The sequence below is a fragment of the Blennius ocellaris genome (assembly GCF_963422515.1).
Source record: "Blennius ocellaris genome assembly, chromosome: 6".
In the NCBI taxonomy this organism is placed as follows: domain Eukaryota; kingdom Metazoa; phylum Chordata; class Actinopteri; order Blenniiformes; family Blenniidae; genus Blennius; species Blennius ocellaris.
Genome location: NC_137655.1, coordinates 12,314,823 through 12,336,042, shown reverse-complemented (window position 1 = coordinate 12,336,042; position 21,220 = coordinate 12,314,823). Strand labels below are relative to the sequence as shown.

General features: G+C 37.9%; 1 protein-coding gene across 1 annotated transcript; it reads left to right on the top strand.

Moving 5' to 3' along the window:
* Positions 1-18,657: 18,657 nt before the first annotated feature.
* htr1fa (5-hydroxytryptamine (serotonin) receptor 1Fa) lies at positions 18,658-19,848 on the top strand (the record flags this gene model as incomplete). The annotated part of the gene is made up of 1 exon (XM_080498358.1): positions 18,658-19,848. One exon carries the CDS (start codon positions 18,658-18,660, stop codon positions 19,846-19,848), a length of 1,191 nt encoding a protein of 396 aa, XP_080354484.1.
* Between the last annotated feature and the right edge of the window lie 1,372 nt (positions 19,849-21,220).

Here is a 21,220-nt window from a genome sequence, read left to right as displayed (position 1 = left end):
GAAACTGGCAAACAAGATACAGCAGTCCAGCCAAATTGCTAATATAGAGGATGCGTTTGATTATTTTTACAATGACATTCAACTACCATTCCTTCTGTGTTGCCTCATGCAGGTCAATTAGTTTTGCTTGAAGCATTGTGGGTATCAGTGATAAGGCCAGAATTTATTAATTTGAAATGTCACTTTGTTTGAGTATCAAATCACTTTTTATACCTTTATTCTATAGCGTTGGTATGCAGACAGTCAAAATGCTCTTTTTTCACCATAGATTGATGTGTTGTGTTCTGCTGGACAGCCTCGTGTTGATGACTGGGCAAAAATGTTGATGTTAAAAATGTAATTTGTCCTTTTCCATAGAGAAATCTTTACCTTATGATTCCAGATCATTTGTACACATGTCCAAGGTATCAGATTAAGACTGACTTTTTAAGTGAGCGTCATGGTATTATCTTCCCCATACTTACCAAGCACAACTCATGTACTTATTGTACTTATGTACTTGTATTTATCAACATGTCACACTGACAAGATCTCACCTGTTGATGTCAGATAATGAAAATGAGCTTTTTTGCATACCCAAATGTTTGCAGTGCCTATTGTGCTAAAATTGCACAAATGCACACATGCCATCCGTAAAAAAATCCTTTTGCATTCAGGAATCAGTGTTTAATTAATTGTCACCAGTCCATGGCAGATGAGCATTCAAATGAGGGCCTCCCATGCCAACATTAGCTGCCAAAGGGAACCAATTGCTAGACAGCTCTCATTGTTTTTCTTTTGGGATTCTTTGAAGACATTTGAAAGCTCTTAAAATCCAAGACTGCAAAGAAAAAAATATAGCGGCACAATCAAGTGGTTTTGATTTGTGCATGTGTTTCTGCCGATGTGTGTGAGAGAGCAGTAAGCAGGGTAATTGAAGAGGGGACAGGCTGAGGAAGAAACTACTCCATGGCATCAGTGGAATGAATTCAGGGATTACACAGTGACAGCTCTTCCAAAAGTGACTGTTATGTCTGACTAACCTGTATGGTCTCATGTTGTTGGACCTGAAGAAACAATCCATCATCTGACTATATGTACCAGAGTGACGGTCTCTTGGCATCTTATATATATTTGACTCCTAATGGAAGAGAGAAGCGGATTCTCCACTAGCATCAGCTCGAGGCTTTAATGTCCATTACACTGAGTGTTGGAAGGAGTACAGAGCAGCTTACCCATCTTCACGTTGGAGAGCGTAATGCACCTGTTGGAGTTGAGGCTGTTTTTTGGGTTGGAGAGAGGGAAAACTGTGGCAGCCTGCAAATTCATTTTGTAGAATTCTTTGGAACTCCACAATTTGTGTATACTTGAAATTTCCCATCGTAGATATGTTACTTTAATTTTGAGTCCACGTGACATGCAACCAGTTTCTTTTATACAATTCAAAATAACCTCCAGCTTTGCTTCTAATATTACAGCTTTGACCACTCAGTGTCTCCACAAGAGTAGATCGTTATTGGATTATTTCTGTGTGGAATTTGCATGCTTTTCCTCCGACTGTAATGTGTTTGTTAGACAAGTTGATGACCACACGTTCCACGTGCAGTCAGTATGAGTGTGATTGAGATTGTCCATGTGATGGAGTGAGTGCCCGAGCAATGTGTAATTGGTCTTTCACTCTATATCAGCTGGGATGGGTTCCAGTACAATGGAAGATATACAGATATCGTAAATCTTCACTGAAAACCTACTTGTCGAGCAGAAGTGTATCACTATCATACATTAAATAATTCAGCTTTAATTACAAAACGGGAATAAAAACACCACAATGATAGGCTTTTTGGATAAGTCGACAACCAGATGTTTAAAAAAAAAGCCTTTCATTTTGCATGTGTTTCACCTATTACTGTATTTCCAAATAAATACCGTACATCGATACCAAAAGGAAAATGCTTGTGAGGGAGGATTCTTTTCTTGTGGAATTAGTTACAATTTTGTACTGTAATCAAGCTTTATTTTTCTTTGCTCTGAATGAATTTAAATTGTTTTCTGCTTCTCTCTTTCTTCTGCTATGCTTTAAATCCATATCTGCAAACATTGTTGTTGTTTTTTTTCCTTGCTTCCTAGAATTCTACAAGTATATTCAGATGGGACACCTTCATCAACGAGATGGCACACGTTTTTTCCTCATAAAGTTGTTAATAGTGATTTTCTTAACGATTTGTCAGTTTTATGGTGTGAAGTAGTACGAGTCTGTTTCAATTTTATCTAGACAACAACTTTGGCGTTTCTATTAACGGGTCACTGTTTTGTTTACCAATCAGCACTCGTGTTGAAGTTGCAGTCGTGGTGAGGACTATAAAATAAGTAGTCATGTTTTTATCAAGTATCAGCTGTTGGCTGGAAATATTTGAACATGTCCACACTGCTGACAGTGATTTACAGTATGTCTTCGTTCCTCATTTGCATTCTGCCCATCATTCTTCACCCATCAAGTACTGATATGTTTCATAGAAACTGCAGAGCTGCTTGGGCAGTGTAGTACATAGTGTAGAAAAGATTGAATTTTTGTGCAGTCTTTGAAGTTCAGACTGGCTGACCAACTAACATCACCATGTTTGAAGCTGTTGCTAGGCTGACTAAAAAAAAAAATCTATTTGTCAGATGGAATTAGCTGCAGGGCACTGCCTACATACAGCATATGCCTTTATGTAAAATAGCCATTAAAATAGAATCTGCACAAAGAACTAATCTCAAAATGTTATTGCAAGCTTGACGTATATGAAAGCTGGTATTAGAAATGCTGTCGCTTGATCAGATAACACAAAGCTGGTCTTATTTCATCAATTCAGATTTAACCTTGCGTTTCATATACAGGAAGATGACTTTCGCTCCGTTGTGTCCTTTCACACTTCTGTTGTTTAGGTGAGCACTGCTAGTCTCATGCATACAAACATTATTGCTCATTTCCTGAATGTGTGGGAAAAGCTCAAATATAACGTGTTTGATAATCAGTCATTAAATTGGGGGTCTGCGCAGGTGTTGAGGTCAGGTCATACGCCGGCATTGAATGTCATTTACATTTTTTTAAATAAGTGACGCTTATGAGGACGCCCACAGATTGGAGTACTAATCTTACGCTGACTTTTCCCCATATTTATTTTCTGTTTGGGTTGTAAAAACCTGCACTTAAAAGATCTATCAAGTCCATTTGCTTGTTGTTGCATCTGCTTTTCTGAATGCTTGATGAATCAGGAGTACTTGATCTGATGTTACACAATTGGTGCACAAAATTCCGGAGCCTCAACTGATTCACATGTATGAGATTGTTTGAAAAGAAAATACATCTGATTGTGCAGTTCTTGCCCATTACTCATCCCATGAGAATTTGCCGTGACCTCAGCAACCCTTACCAGCCACTTTCAAAGCTGTTAACTTTGTATGTAGGAGGTTTGTAGATGCAGGCAGGATAATATTACATGAGTATTTGTCTATGAAGGTGTGTGTTTATGATTTATGCCATAACTGTGAGTATTATTATTTCTTGGGGCTTCATTTGAAGTGTGATCAAAAATGACAAAAAAGATTAATGCTGTGTGTTTGAGGGATTGGTTCAGGGGTTGTTTTAACGTTACACTGAGGTTTGGATTAGGCTAAGACTGGAATTAGGGTGAGTTTTATACAAATAACTGAAATGGAAAAAACAATGCAAGCATCCCTGGATGATAATATCACGTAAAGGCCTGCGTGCGTGTGTGTAAAGGAGACACAAATTTGGTACATCTATCTGATGCTGTTCCCTGAGCTTTTAGACCCATTTATATCACTCCACATGAGGAAAAAAGAAGTGCTGATAGAGTATAAACTCATTCTGATGACAATAATTGCAGGTGGCAGAAAAGTGGCCTGGAAATCCTCTGACTTGATAGCAAAGCCCCTGGATGTTATTCTGTTGTTTTGATGGCGCTTTTCACTCCCGTATTTGCACAGAAAGTCTTGTTTTGGCCTTCAATTTTGCCAACTGCTATAAGAATTAGCTGAAAAACTAAACAAAACATGGATTTATTTATTTGTCAACATACTTATTGACTGAACTTCTAACATGAAAAAATTGTTATATACAATATATACATACACAAATATACATTATATTTTTTAGAAGAAGTCAAAGCTAGAAGTGACCCGCCGGTCAGGAATTAGAAGCCCCCGATCAAGATAGTCAAGTTTGAATGTATTCTCGGGCTGATCCAAGGACTTTGCTAAACTATCCAATCAGTAGTAGCGACGGGTGGTGTGTGCAAAGGAATGAACCCTTTCCCAGAATCACTCTGTGTCTGCAAGTGATTTAACATCAGCTTATCCTTAAATGTGGTGAGAGAGGTTCTAGCCTGATCCCATCCAGAATAGCTGTTTTCACCAACCATGGGCCAACTGCTTGTCAACTACATCTTGGTGGTTATGATATAAGATGTCGGTGCACTTTTAGCTTCAGGTTTGAAAATACTGTAGTGAAGATTAAATGTCAAAAATTTTAACTGATGACATATATTCCTAAGGTAATCACTATTCTGCAAATATTTGAGCACTTCCAGTTCACCCTGTTTGTCTTCTCTCTTAAATGTCAGAATGGGTCTTGTGAGTGTTGTCGAGTGTCTGCTACAGGCATTCGAGACCTTTTTAGAGTAACAATAGGAAGCACACGCTTAATATTATGAGATTGTCAGTGAGGGTGAGGTAAGGATCTTTGTTATAAAGAAATCACACAGTTACAAATAATTTTTGTCTGAAAGATAATATACCCATAGACAGATTTACAGTTGGATATACAATTGATTTCCCACTGTGGCTCCAATTTTGGTAGCGAAAGTCATCTTTAATCCCAAGGTTTGTGGAAAAAATAGATATCTTATTTGTTTATTTGTCCTTGAATAAGACCACAAACCTGGATTTGCACCCAGTGGAACTCAAGGACTTTGTATTGCAGCCGTCACCATTGGTTTGTGTGTGAATGGGTGAATGTGACTGACAGTGTAAAGGTGCCTTGAGATTGCCTGAAGTGGTGAAATACATTACATTCCTGAAACCCATTTACAGTTAGGTCACAGCATATCCAGATAGGAAGTGAGTCCAGAGGATATGCTGATATCTGACAATGTACAATTTTTGCTTTAGATTGCTGGTAAGTGTTGCATTTTCATTTGCCCTGCTTATTTTACCAAAGAGTTTTAAAGATGTGGTTTATTAAAATTAGGATTACTTTTACCCTCCACTTAGTCCATTCTCATCTAATTTCTTCTCCAAAATTCTAAATTACATTGAAGAATGCCTGCTGGGAAAATCTTAATCTTAATCTGCAGTACTACAATGACTGTGAAAAGCTATCCAGCACCATAAAGAATAATTGACCATGGTGACGGTAACACAGAGTCCTGATCCTGTCTCTGTATTACAAAGTTAAGGAAGCATTGATACAAGATACAGAAGGAACTGACGTGTCTTTTTTCACAGATCACTTGATTTTGCAACTTTGCAAAGCAGTGGATCTTAAATTAATAAAAGGTTGATCACAACTTATATTGCCTATAGGTTTTAAGTACTGAATTTCCTGCTATTCGTCCATGATTACCGTCAAGGATTGTAGCTATGGCACATTTAATTAATCATCAGTGAAAAGAAAAGTAAAAGAAAGGAGTTTAATCACTTGGGATAAACCATGAAAATCTGTGGAGGGTGCAAAATAGAGATGAAGAAGAAAGTAAATCTGAATGAACTGGATTGAGAACATTACCAGGAGTCCCAGCTCAGTTGATATTGAAACCAACGATGTTGTGTGATATAGAGATGATGGCAGAACTGAAGATGAAGTTTAAACTGGGAATGACTGAAATGGTTCAGCTTTAAGATTGAGTGCATTAGAGGGACAGATTATGTTAAAATGTTTGATGGGAAAGTGAAAAACAAGGTTGAGAAGGTACATGACTGTACCAAGACAAGAGAAGACATGAAGAAGACAAGTAACATGAATGAATGAATGAATGAATGCAGTGAGAGAGGACATGCAGGAGATTCTTGTGAGGAAGGAGCATAAAGAAGCAATGGAATAAAATGATCCAAATCCTAACGGAAAGTGAATAAAAAGTGGAAAAACTCAATACTTCTTCGAAATACATTATGACAATTTTTAATTATCAGCTAAATGTATCAATAAGTGAATGTTTAAGACCTTTGTAATATATTGCCTTTCTTATTTTTATGTATTATGTTGCTTTGAATCACAAATGCATTTGCTGTGGCTGTATTTCCAGATGCTTGTGAATATACAACCCTCATGGCAATTAACTAAATTCAAATGATTTTACAGCTGTAAAAACAATTCAGGTCTGTACAGTTAAAGGAAAACATAGAGGAGCAATTTATATCATACATAAGTGAGTGCGCATCCAGACTTTTTTTCCCTATATTTTGTACTCCCTGGATCTGTATCATGTGCAGAGTCGAGGCAGTTTTCCATTTGGCTTTGTTCTCATTTTCTTCTTACATTGAAGCTTTTTGAAGAACAACAACTACAAAACAAGTAATATAGTGTATATTATTGCATCATGTTTTGTCCGGAGGCTGTTACAATGAGCTCTGATATTCCACAAAAGCAATAATTACCCACCGAGAAATTCACCACTTTAGGAAGCAATGCAATCGGGAGCTTTAAAAACCAGAAAAAGGGGCAGTTTGCTCCTGAGTCTAATACTGACAAATCAGTTTTGAAAGCTAGAAATTTGAACATGTTATGAAGTACATCAATTGGTAATTTGTAATTTATTCAACCCCTGCAGCTGTCATTCTCCTCGGAATCTGTGTGCTGCTGCACTCAGAGCTTTTTCTCTCACCTTGGAGGTTGTAATCATTCGTCTGTTTCCAGCTGTGAAGAACATGAAGTTGAGTCAGCAGGATATCAAATTAAATGCTGCAATTACACTTACTGTTTCTAGAGCTTTTCAGTGTATGCTTCCTTGTATCAACAGATTAGTAAAGGATATGCAACGACTATCCTATTAGGATATTGAATTAATTGCAGAAGAAATGTTTTGAATCTTCTCTTCCAAAACCTGCAAAACACAGAAATTAGAGTTCCATTCCATCCATCCATCTATAAGTATGGGCGAGGGCAGGATACACCCTGGACAGGTCACCAGCCCATCACAGGGTAAACACACAGAGACAACCACACACACAACTTGGGGCAATTCAGAGTCGCCAATTAACCTCACATGCATGTTTTGGGTCTGTGGGAGGACACCCACCCACATGGGGAGAACATGCACACTCCACACAGAAAGCGTTTCGCATATTTATTGTTGTTCTTTACTTTCCTTATCATATCCATGTGTATTCAACGTTTGCTTCAGTGAACTAAACTAAATCAGTAATATTTCTGTAATGTTGTGTGATGCAATGGCAGAACTTTTGCCATTAGTCATTTTTTTAATGTATGCATTTGAAAACCTGTCATCAGTTTTCACTATCAGAAATTTAGTTGTCAACAAAACTTTAGATTGTTTTCCTTTTTGTATCACTGTTTTCCGGTTGTTGTTGCTAAAATGGACCAGCTCACTAAGGATGTAGCATAAACATTGCATTTCCGCACAATTATTGGTTTTCCCATTAGTTTAACCATTCGCTTCTCTGCTTATGCTCAATCCATTCACATTATAAGGTAACTCTAGTGGAGACAAAGGAACACAAGCAGATAATATTAGCTCCTGCTGGGTTGAGGAACTCCGAATGAGGTGCGCTTAAATACATTTCATATGGCTGATTATGTCAAGAGATAATTGTATCTATTCTAAATATAGGGAAAGATCTATGATGCAGGCATGGGTGACTGTTGTTTGACTGCTCATATCCAGGATAAAAGATTGCTTGTATGCTGAAAGTTTCAGTATATGCAGAACATGTCCGATAAGCTGCGGTCCTGGATTGTATCAAAAGAGGGAGCTGGTACAAACATGCTCAATCTGTCTTTGTAGCCGCCTATCTGCTTACTTGCACGCACTCTGCCTGTGCACTCATTGCAGATGCTTGGAGCCACCGCAAGAGATTAGCTATCGCTAAGCATTGCAGGTTTGTCACAGAGGGGTGCTGCTATACAAATGCTAATTGCAGTATCTGCATTTCTTTTTTTTTTTTTCTTTTTTTTTGTCACACTCACATTTTAGCGTCATTCAAATGTGCTCCATCTGGTCCTCCAACTTATTACATCTTTGATGTTTTCATCACTTAATTTGCTAAATATATATTTTAGATTGGCCATAGCTATATGCAAAAAAAAAAAAAATCTGGAAAATTAAAGTACAGTAACTGCACTGAGTGGTGTTTTGGTGCTCTGTCATCAGGACAAGGTCATATACTGTACTGAAATTTGACTTTGTGTAAAGCCTTGCTTTGACAATGAACCTGCCAAACCACTCATTTGTCATACAGAAAAAGTGTGAGAGGTAGCAAGCAACTCTTTCATTGCCAAGATGTTTTGAAATGGTGTTGAACACCGTGACAACAAAATCACAGCAGCCTCCATGAAAGCCTGGATGGCCAGTTGAGATATTGGTGACACAGAAACTGCACAAGAAGAGCAAATTATTGTCTCACAGTCTTTCTGCACTTTGTTTATCTTGTGGTATTTTTTAAGAGACTTGTGTGTTTTAAAACTTACCTTCTTACCTTCATTTCAATCACAACTTTCAACACCTTTCAAGTATTACCAGTAAAGTAGAAATGCATTCACTGTGCGGATCATCTGAAGCTACTGTTTATATTTTTCTACAGTTTTTGTCTGTTTATCAAATTCAATTGTTGATCTTTTACCTTTTTGTTTTTGGTCAGTTTGCTTTTTAAATGCAAATTATGTTAGGTTTTATCATCGGTCCTATATCTTTGTTTTTTATTGATCTGAAACACAATTCTGATGTTCATTAAATGTACATCCAAGTTATTGTGAGGCATTTTGAATTGCATTGTGCCTGAATGGTGCTATAAAAAGAAGAAGATGACTACCTAGATAAGGTGTGACATTTTTATTGGTTTAGCATCATTAATATCACAAAACGTGGCTGAAATACAGATGGCACAGGACTATCATACTAAATTAACTTTTTGGAAATATCATTCAGGTCACATCATGACTATGTTCACAAACTTATTAAGGTTCCTATATATTATGTTCTTTTTAAGATATTTGTGTAGGAAACCTAATTGTTCATTCTTGTTTTTTCTTTTCTTTAAAAAAAAGAAAACATTTCAATGGAATCAAAATCTTTACTTCTAACTTGGTTTCATAGGAGAGCTGTTGAGAGTTTGGATTTATTGCACCTTATCATTGTTTGGCCACACAGTTGTTCCACAGTTAAAAAAACAAAACAAGGCATCTCCCATCAAGCTGCCAAAGTCAGCCTGGGGGTGAACTGTGCACATTAAATTTCATGCTGTCTCATCTAATAAATCCTACACTTAGTTAAACATAATAAAATGGTCAGTCTTTATCACTAGACTAACAAATGACAATTAAAAAAAGTTTTGTCCTTGGCCGGACATGTTTTGGGAGGTGCTGCTCTTTGAGTTTGTGGGGCTGGAGGGCCGGGGAAGTGCAGCCAAAATGTTCTGCTCCACCTCTATAGAGTAACTGTAAATCGCTTTGGTAGTTTGTGGAAAGTCAAAAGTGAACATATCATGGTTGTTTCATCTATTAAATACAGGTTTTGTTTTACATGCAAATAATTGGGTTCTCGCAAGAGCTCTTCAGTAGTGTACATACCTTCTCTCATGAGCATGGAAAAATGAGAATCTTCCTATAAAAATGCATGAGGCCATGAACAAGATCTGATGCATATTGTAAAAAGTATCTTTTTCTTTGTTTGTTTGGGTTTTTTTTCTTTCCTTTTTTGTTTTTTTGTTTTTTTTAAATGGGCAAATCTGACTTTGACAAAGCAGGAGGAGCTTTGGCAAACCACAGATTGGGAATCATTAAGCTAAACTATGCAAAGTCTGATGCATCCAATATGATCAACAACAGTGTACATTGCGTGAACACACTGAATATGCAAGCTCTGCTATTATTGCAGCTGGGAGTTATTTGAGCAAGTTGAGGACAAAATCAACATTAACTAAATTAAAAATCCTTTAAAGAACTTGACTCAGGATTCATCTCAACACAGAGGCAAAACATGTGAATTAGCTGGTGGGCATTGCACTGACCTCAGAGGACTCAGAAAAAGGCAAATCTAAACCAGGGTTTGAAACCCTCCTTACAATATGTTTGTCTGTCCTGTTCTTTTCTCTCCTATCCCCTAACCCCAACTGGAACAGCAGAAAGTCTCCAACAGAAAGTTTCCTTTCCGCCATCGCCTATGCTTACTTCTCTGTAAAAGTACCTGGAAGTTACTGTTTTGTATTCAGCACTATAGAAGTCAAATTGAATTGGATTGAACATTATACATATTTAACCTGCTTGCCTCCTTCTGCAGATATTTCATAATGTTTTATATTCAACTTCTCACTCTTAATAGATAACCACTCCACAGTTTCACTTGATCTAGACCATTAGTGGGCATATTAACATAATAATTAGATTAATTTATATAACCTAACTGGGCAATTATCTTAAATATTGAACAGATACCATGGGGCTCTTTAACTCTAATTTTCAGAAAGAAATCAGCTCATTTTCCTTCCTGGCTCCCTTGATGGCTGAAGGTAAACAGTCTTGGTAGTTATTAGGACAGCCCATGTGTCGCATGCTTGAAAAAATGATCTCCCCGACAAGCAAGACACTTCATCTTAAAATTTTGTTAGAGATGAATATAACATTATTAGACTGAAATGTAATATTTTTCTTAAATTCTAACAACACTGTGTTTTGTGTATATGTAAAGACTTGCAACACCCTATAGTGATATAATGAATTATGTGTCACATAAAAAAACATCTTTATCATTTTGCAAATATATTTACTGCAATAACACATTTAAATGGAATCAGCATAAACAGTATTTTATAATTCAATCCAATCCAGCACAATAGAATAAATACATGGGTTTCAGAATAATCCCTCATCAGTACAGTAATCTTTATAAAGGCTTTATAAAGGTTTTAAATTGGTGATACTAGAACTAATTCAACCTTGCACTGCTAGTAAGTGGCAGCACACATCCAATGTGGATATCGGGGTTTTTTTTTCATTACTGGGGCTAAATATCACAATGAAAATATAGTTTCACTTTCATTTATGTCTTCATCATATCTGTAAGTAGTCATTATTTTCACTCTGCTACCATGCTTCACAAAATAATCTAGTAATTTGATTTAATTTTCCCAAAGGCAGATTTACACGATTTGCCCACAGTGTAAATGAATGAATGAGTGAATAACACACCATGAAGATTGCGAAAGACTTGATTTTTGTTGATGTTTATATTAAGTCTTCATTTATTGAAAGGATTATAACAAACTTAAACCATCTCTATGACTTGAAATCTAGAAAACAAATGCTTGTAACCAAATTGTTTAAGTTATGTTAAAATTAAAGTTAAGTTTAAGTATGAAAATTGAGTAATTTCTTTAATAAACAAATTTACTTTTAATAAACCAAACTTTATTGAAAATAGCTCAAAATAGTTTTTAGTTAAATAATTTTTATCTGTTGGATTGTTTGTATGACTGCTCCCTTCACACAGGAGGTTCAACCAAGAGGTAATGATTAAAACCCCATCTGGTTACAACAGATGAGATTTTGTTTTGTTCTTTTGTTTGTTTGTTTTTTGTTTAAAATTTTAAACAAATCAAGGTGTCTGACATATATTTAATTTTAAATGAACATGAGTAAAGTACTTTACTCACTGAAGCTCTGTTTCTACTATGTTTGATCTCTCCCTTATTTCCACTGATCCATAGTCACTATTCATTCTTTATATGTAGTTTGTTATGTTTTAGTTTCCCCAAATGATATACTGGTTGAGAAAACAGTTCCCTGTGTTTCTCCAGACAGGACTGTCTCCCTTTATCTTCATTTGTTGGGTTGCCCTTAATGAAGTCTATGACACTGATTCAAATATTCATTACATGAAGTCAAGTTGTTTCTTTTGTGCTCATGTAAATCAGTTTATAGCCAAATATATTTTAATTGATGTCTGAAAGTTGCAATACAAACATCAAGGAAAGCCTCTTTACAAAATGCCAATGCCTTTTGATAGAATCTGACAAATGTATCAGATGAATAAGTGCTTTAATGTAGCATAACATCATGACAAAGTACAATAAATGATTTTTGCCATGAAATTATACCACATATCGTTTTGCTTCAAAAAGAAAACAATTAGGTGGAATTATGTGTTTTTTTAAATGTGAAACTGATTTTGCTAAGGTTTATGTGAAAATAAGTGCAACAACACACAACAAAGTTCTTCTATAAATCGACTTGTGTGTAAGGTTAAAAAACAAACAGTTTTTGTTCATGTAGGTTTCCATGGATAGATGGACAAATGGATGAATGGATGAATAATTAAATAGGCCAGCAGAAGTCTGAATAATTTTAACTGTGGCTTTTTTTAAATGCTTTTTGCACAAATAATAAAAGTACAGTGTGTAGGGATGTTTTTCACAAAAGATGATTTGGGATTTAAATGCTTTTGTTCATGCAGCGAGAGGTCATCTGCGTAAACACAGGAATTATTGATCCCTTCAAACAACCAAATATACTGTAGTCACCATTTTACAGTCTGATCACACAAATATCGAGCGTTTAAAATAGTATAAATTAGTTACAGTATTTCGAGTACTTTAATTCAGGAATACTGTGTTGCTGTTTTTCCTACTGCTTACCAGTGCTGAGAAAATAATATATGTGATAACGCTTCAAAAAGCCTGTGTCATATATTGTACATTCACAGATTTAATGCATTCAATCTGACTGGACCAAAATTATTTGTTTGATGCTTTAGGCATTGATTGTATAACCAACAGATTTGCACTACGTAACTATTTATAGTGAATACAGAATTGCAGACTCTATAAATCTCAAAATGATATAGAGATGCTTCACTAATTGTTTGCACACTCTGATATATGAAAAGGGCTTAATACTCCAAGCCCCAGTCAAGTTGCTGTAGCACAGTTTGATGGAATCACAAACCACAGTCTCCATACTGCTTTGTCTTCAGAACAACTTCAGAGCCTTTATTGGGTTTAGACTTATTGCCGAACGGTTGCATTTGACAGTATTAATTTCAGCTTGAGTAACTGCCAGAGTGTCCACTATACAGTGTATCATGTGGTATGAATGATTTAGCTGTTTTGGACAAGGACACAGGGAGAATCGGTGGGACTGGGCACTTGTGTTGTCAGGGCTGTTTCTGATGATGTTCACTGGAAAATACATATTCATGCATCGGAGTGCCAGTGCCTCTGAACACAGTGTATTTTTGCACTCCCTCATACAGTACATATAGTAAATGTGGAGGACTGTGTTCCACAATGTCAAAATGGTAAAGTGTGATAGGGGGTTTGATAAAAGTAAACAGTGGATTCACATATTCAAAAACAATGTGCTTTGATTCAGCAGTTTCACTCTAAAGAATGCAGATCAAACATAACACCAGTCGGGACATCTTCAAAGGCACTCAATTGGTTGAACGGGAATGCCCTTATTCTGTCTTTCAAAGAAACTGTCACTATCAGACAATGTTCACAGTTACCTAAAAATGTTTAACTCTGAATTGACTGGCATTTCACTGCTTTAGAAGAATTTGGGCCATGTTGTTTCGGTGGATCTGAAGTACTTGCTGTGGTTATGGATTGTCTATAAAACATTCAAAGAAGAAAATTATAATTATGGGAAGCATCTTAACAGAGTCATTTGATTGTCATTTAAGTATGAGTTGGTAAACTTGTTTTTATTTAAAACTTAAAGTTGTGATGTCAAGATAGTAGCTACCGCATATATTACTGTACTCGGAGATCATAGTTTTGTTTGCCTGCTATTTAGCATCATTTTCTGATTGGCATTACGCAAAGAATTGAAGATATAAATAGTTGAAATGTTAAAGCATGAAATATTTGCATATGCCAAAATTGTATATTAAAGTAACATTTTTTTTTATTATTTCAATTCAGTAAGTTCCACCAAATGTATACGTACTTTTCTTTGATTTGTTCCTTGATCTTTTTTTTTTTTATGTCCCATGGTTATGATTCCATAACCAATATTGCTCGATATACAATGAAGACAACAGCTTATAACAATAAAAATGCATTGCAGCTGCTCTGCTTAGTGCTTGAACCGGTTCCATCAACTTCAGACCTCAGGGTGCATCTTGCCAGCTAATACTTCTATCTACATGGAGCAGGTAGACACAAATGATGGTGACATGGCGTGCAGTCGCGTTTGCAGAGAAATTCAAGCTGTGCCACATATGAAATGATACACTGAGGCTCAAAACAAGGATGTGGGGCAGTGAGTCACAACAATGACTGCTGCAGAGTGGACATGACAGTAATTTAGCCCTCTCAGAATAACGAGGACAAAGTCACGCTTTTGTGTAAAGCAGGTTACGGAATGCGAGTCAGAAATTAGCCACACATTGGTAATTAACACACCATTTAATGGTTTTATCCATAACACCTTTGTATTAATCCTCAATGGGGAGTAGCAGTCTTTAATCTACATAAATTAGTCTAATCTGCCAAACAGTAATTAAAAATTAATAAGAGTTGCATGAAACAGGACTGAAATATTATGGGAATATTGGGACAGGCATTCAGCAGACACTGTTCCCTTTCTGTGTTATTTCATGGAAATTAAATGTACTCTGTTATGACAAAGTACATTTTGGTCCCCGAAAGCTTGAATAAATGTCTCCCTCTTGCATGTTGTTTCCACGACATAAAAACAAACCAAAACACATAAATCGGGATTTCATCACCTCAGATCACACGCCTTGCGACAGTTCATGCCGGCCAACGTTGTCATTTCCCACCACCCTGCAACTAAACACGGATACAGCAGATGAAACCAGATAAACAGACAGCTCGCCCGGCAACTGAATGAGGTTTGCCGTGCCCTTGTATGGTGCCGCTGTTAGTCATTTATTTTGCATCTTCCCAGAGATGTCAGTCACACAATCCGTTTCTTCACAACTCTCCTCCCTCACAACAACACTTGGCAGCTTGATGTCCTGCCTGGGCCAAACGGTTTGTGTTTTAGAAATTGTAGTCTGCGTGACAAATGTTGCCTCCTTGTTCTTCTCCAAGGAGACCAGGAGAGAGGGGCAAAAAATAAAAGATTAAAAGTCAGAGGGTTGACGTGTTTTTTTTTGCCATCCCTCTGAAGAATAGAGCAAAGTGAATGTCTATACACATTTTTACCTGCACAAGTGCTTGTCTGTGGAAGCGTTCATGTTCGCATGTGTGTTTGAGCTGTGAGCACATTAAACCGAACTGTATGGTGACAATGTATCTTAACACAGTTCTGCTCTGTCAGCCTCTTTGTAATCAGCAGATTCTGAATGTTGCTTGTGGACTGCAGGAGCATTATCATACAATATTGCCGCAGCTTGATATTACAGTCACATAATAACCTTGCAACTCAATTTTCTTTCAATTTCGAATATGTATACAGTTATTCAATGCGAAGTAAATCTGCTAATATGAAGCCCATTAAAAGTTCCTTAGCCGTGCTGGTACTGCATTTATCTTATCACTCCCATTTCATAACAAACAGATAATTAGTGAACTGTGACAATAATGGAGCAACACTGTAAAGAAACACACAAACTGGAAAATTACTGTATAATTTGGAAACAATGAGGCTATCAGTCAGTGCACGAAGTCATTTTTCCAGTTTTCTGAGTTTTCGCGAAGACACTCGGATTTTTAAAGGATAAAGCAGATCAGAGTCGAGCAGACTCGAGCCGGCTCACTGGAGCTTATCTTCAGATGGCCTTGAACGGAAAGCCTGTGTTTTAGAACATCTCAAGACAAGAGCAGATGATTTCTTTGTTTCACGTAATGACAGGCTGGCACTGTTGACGTCCATGTCTGTCGCACATGCATGCTTGCAAATGTTCAGATGCACTCTGACAAAACACTCCCCGCTATGATTTATATGTCATTTGTGCACAAACACTCAAAAAACAATTTGCAGATGCACAGCTTATATTTCATGACCGCGGGAACTTGGATTACTGCAGAAGTGTGGCAGCAATTAATCATTTATCTGTCTGTGCAATGTAATCTACATATAAAGTACCATTTGGTTTTCTTCAAAACTCTTCCCTGCATGCAGAATTACATTGGAATGTAGAGGCAGCTGGTTTTTATCATGTTTTGAGACTTAAATCATAGGATGAATTAACAAATACAGGTTTGCGTCAGAGTGGCAAAGCAATTTGTTCAGGATTAGATGTGTTTAATAAATGTATTTTTTGGCCAATGTAACATAATGGCTTTTTCTCTATAAAGAGCCAGGTTTTATTAAAGGGTTTGGAGAAACTTCATTTTGGAAGTAATTTTTTTTTTTTGTATTGAGTCTGAAAATCAATTATGAAACCTTTTCTAACATCCCAGAAATACTGTTTACAACAGGAGGTCTGGCACTGTCAACAGTCCACTGGGAAAAGTTATATCGCCCACAAATTGTGTGGACAGTGAAACTACTTAAAAATATTAGTCAGGGGGATCTCTTGGTGTCAGTGTCCTGAATATACAAGTGAGATCGGTTTTCTCTACAGTGTTTACACAAGGCAGAGATCATCCAGGTGACTCAGTTTGGCTGAAAGAGGGCCACTGCCCACACCCTGAGTAAAGTAGTGGAACAGTATTCGTCATATGTCTTTGCACCTTTCTTGGAAAAAAAAAATCACCTACGTATTTTAAAAATATAACACTGATATCACCTACATTCTGCACTGCTTGCTACCGCTTCCGTGTGTGGTACCATGTCATTCCAGTAGAGCTTATCAGTGCTTCAACACATAAGCGGAAATCCTGACAAGGCGTAAAGGGGTCTAGACTCATCTTCCAATAATTTTTCAAAATTATAATTTCAGGAAATGTTACAATTTAAAACTTGATATTAGATTTGTTTTTCAAGCTATAAACCTGTATGGATCAGATCAGTTTATTTGCTCATGCTCAACTGAGCAGATATTTTACTATATATTCAGCTCTGGTGAACCAAACCTCTCTTATCTCAGTCAGTTGTTATGTAGCCTTGACACCTGGCTCACCCACCCACACAGGACCGGACCTAGCTCCTGGGAATCGAACAATCTCCGCAGAGACTCGACAGTCAGAGTTTGGCTGTCTCCACGAGATCGCCACATGAAGTAAAAGTACTGTAGTTCTTGTGTTTCTATAGCAACAGCTTCCACTCATATCTTTGGGATACTGAGCAATGCAGGGAGTGAAGGGAGAGCTTGCAATGGCATTCATATCTGAGCAGTTTGATTTAATCACAGAAGCTGCTGCTGAATTAGTGTCAACACGTAAACAGAATGTTACACACCCGCTACTAGTGGCATTTTCCATTTTTGAAGCTGCTGCTACACCAAACATATTAATCCGATGATCTATGGATCAAAGTTTTCCCTTGTAAATAATTCAATTTGTGCTTTTTATGATATATTTAGGATCTTGTTCTCATCAAACTGAGAACACCCTGTTATTTAATTAAAAAAGAAAAACTCATTTCAATCACAGTAATGACCAATGCAATGGACTGAATGACTGCTTACAATAATTAGAAGTGAAGGCGTCACATTGCAGAACTCGGTTGATTGGCTTAAAAGAGGAGCGACGCTCAGAGAGCAATTCCTACAATTTAGATGTATTTAATTGCAAACCCACATAGAACTATTAGCTGTTGAAAATCTATTCACTGCAGCTGCCGTGATTTTTTTTTTACTGTTGCATAAGAGTGGCGTCGTCCTTGACTGTGTCTTTACTTTCTTGCTTCTTATTTTTTTCGAATCCACACTTCACTCTTTAATCTCCTGCCTGTACCTTTCCTCGCTCTCTCTCTCTCTCTCTCTCTCTCTCTCTCTCTCTCTCTCTCTCTCTCTCTCTCTCTCTCTCTCTCTCTCTCTCTCTCTCTCTCTCTCTCTCTCCCTCTTCCTCTTTCCCAGGAGCTGATGAGTGACGGAGGTGATGTGATGGCCGAGCTGGCAGGCAGGACAGACCAGAGCAGACCCTCAGCTGCACACTGAACCAATTGGATGCAAGACTTTAGAGCCTAGACAGGTTGGATAGATTAGCCATTTAATTTATTTTCAATTTTGTCACTTTTCATACTTTTTTTTTGAGAACTTTTGTGAGTGACATGATTTTCAAAACTTTGTCAATCGTTTAAAGTTGAACGACCTTGAACATCATCTTTAAAAGTACCTCTCTTAATGAAAACATTCCTTTCACATTGATGCCTTTTATGTACGGAGTGCAGAAAGTCAAGTCATTGGCTATGACTGTTTAAAAGAAAAATAGAGGTGGGCAAAGAATTTTACAGCAACATATTTTCTCTTCAATCATATTAGATCAAAACAAGCATTGGGAATGTTTACAAAATAGACCTCTGATGAAAGTGTTTCAGAAGATATCTATTTTATATCTTAAGAACGCTCTGTCCATTTCACTTACAGAATGGATTTCTCCAACTGCACTGACGGTGTGTTCAACACGAGCAACTGCAGTTACGACTCGCTCGAGACTACTAAACCCCCTCCCAGTAAAGTTCTGCTCACCGTAACGTTGTCTGTGGTGACCGTTGTGACGACATTCTTCAACTGCCTCGTGATCACGGCTATCGCGGTCACTCGCAAGTTGCACCACCCAGCTAACTACCTCATCTGCTCATTAGCAGCAACCGACCTTCTGGTGGCTGTGCTTGTCATGCCCTTCAGCATCATGTACATCCAGAAAGAGACCTGGGTCATGGGCCAGGCAGTGTGCACCATCTGGTTAAGTGTGGACATCACCTGCTGCACATGCTCCATCCTGCACCTTGCTGTAATTGCCATTGACCGTTACAAGGCCATCACTGACGCAGTGGAGTACTCTCGCAAACGCACTGGGGCCAGAGCCGGCGCCATGGTCGCACTGGTGTGGTTCTTGTCCATCCTCATCTCACTTCCTACAATGGTGTATCGGCACTATAGCGGAGATTCAGACCACGAAGACCAGTGCATCATCACCCACCATCACATCACTTTCACCTTGTATTCCACATTTGGAGCATTTTACATCCCCCTGCTGCTCATCCTCATTCTCTACTATAAAATCTACAAGGCTGCTCAGACGCTCTACATGCGCCGGGAGGCTAGTAGGGCTAGCCGTCACTCATGTATGACCAATGGGAGCATGATCCCATCCTATCCAACGGGAGATGGCGATGTTGATGGAGGTCCTCGAAGTCCCGAGCCCATTAGCCCGCAGGAAAAGTCTGGCTCAGATCCCTCAAATGAGGAACCTCCACGTGAACGTGCACGCGCCTCAAAAACTTTCCAGTACAAGTCTCGCCGGAATGACTCTCGAAGTGAGTCACGACGCAGCCAATTCTACCAGGGACCCCGGATCTCAGGCTCACGAGAACGCAAAGCTGCATCCACACTGGGGTTGATCATCGGGGCCTTTGTCATTTGTTGGCTGCCATTTTTTGTCAAGGAGGTGATTGTCAACACTTGCGGTTCGTGTAGTACTTCAGTGGAGATGGCTGACTTTCTCACATGGTTAGGATATCTTAACTCTCTGATTAACCCCCTCATCTACACAATCTTCAATGAGGACTTCAAAAAAGCCTTCCAGAGACTTGTTCGTTGCAGCCATTACCTCTGATGGATAATTTATGCATGACACTAAATCCTTCTATCCTCCAACATACACATCTAACGGACAGGCAGCAAGACTCATGGCTTGAAGCCCAAAGGTGTTGAATGAATACTGACAGTGATGCGCCTGAGAAGAGGAGAAGGACTGACACCCATTTCCAGACCCTCGATCTGCCACTTCAACAACCGAAATGGGACCAGCTCAGCAATGAGCATCTACTGCAAAGTTCCACATTCAAATCCAAGTCCTGCTATTAATAGAACAGCCTGAGATCTCTTTGACGTTAATTGGTGCGTGTGTGTGTGTGTGTGTGTGTGTGTGTGTGTGTGTGTGTGTGTGTGTGTGTGTGTGTGTGTGTGTGTGTGTGTGTGTGTGTGTGTGTGTGTGTGTGTGTGTGTGTGTGTGTGTGTGTGTGTGTGTGTGTGTGTGTGTGCGCACGCAATGGATTGTATGTGTTTGTGTGTGTGAAGGGACACTGACATGCCAGTTTTGAGAAAATGGGTCATTGCTGACCTTTTTTAGGTCTGAGTTCTGGGCATTAGTGATCAGTCCCATTTAAAGGTCTTGAAATAGTTGACCATTTTGTCACTTCCATCTGATGACCTCCCTTTTGTCGAGTCAAAGCCACTGGCTAAAATAAAGAACATGTATAAAGTACCACAGCGTACCAAGATGTTACTTTGTGTTGCCATAATGTTTCAGAGGGTGACTTTTATTTGAATTATTTGATTGTCACAATGAATGTCAACTAAACTAGATGTTTAAGATAGTATGCATTCAGCCTAACAATACATTCCAACAAACATGGTATATCAATTTATGGATAGTTCAAGCTTTTTATGAGGTAATGGTTTAGTCTGACTCATAATTCCTGCATTGAATAAAGTTAACACGCCATCTTTTAGAAGCTTATAAATAACAGCTCTGAATGTAGACAGTTTTAAGATCAATTCAAAGCATTAATAACATTCTGACAGAAAATGACAATAATGGGGGACCTATGTGATCAGTTTTCACAAAGAAAAATGCTCTTTTTTTAAGGAGATTTACAACACTGCCACTTTAAATGACATTTTTGCACAAACTTTCATCATCTTTTCAGTCATTGCTAAAGCTATTAATGTACTTTATTTACCTTTCATGGAGCCATCAACCACTATAGTTCACCCCCACAGCACAGTCAGCATTAGTTTAATGAATGTGAGAGTCACTGGTGGAGAAATCCTCATTACATTACTCCCACTTGAATCCTTGGAATAGAACTACTATTTCTTTACTGCCTCCAAGAGGGCACATGCTATGTTGATGGAAACATTGTGGATGAGTCAGGTGTGAGGGTGTGCTGTATGCCAGTAAGATCATATAATATGTGCCATAT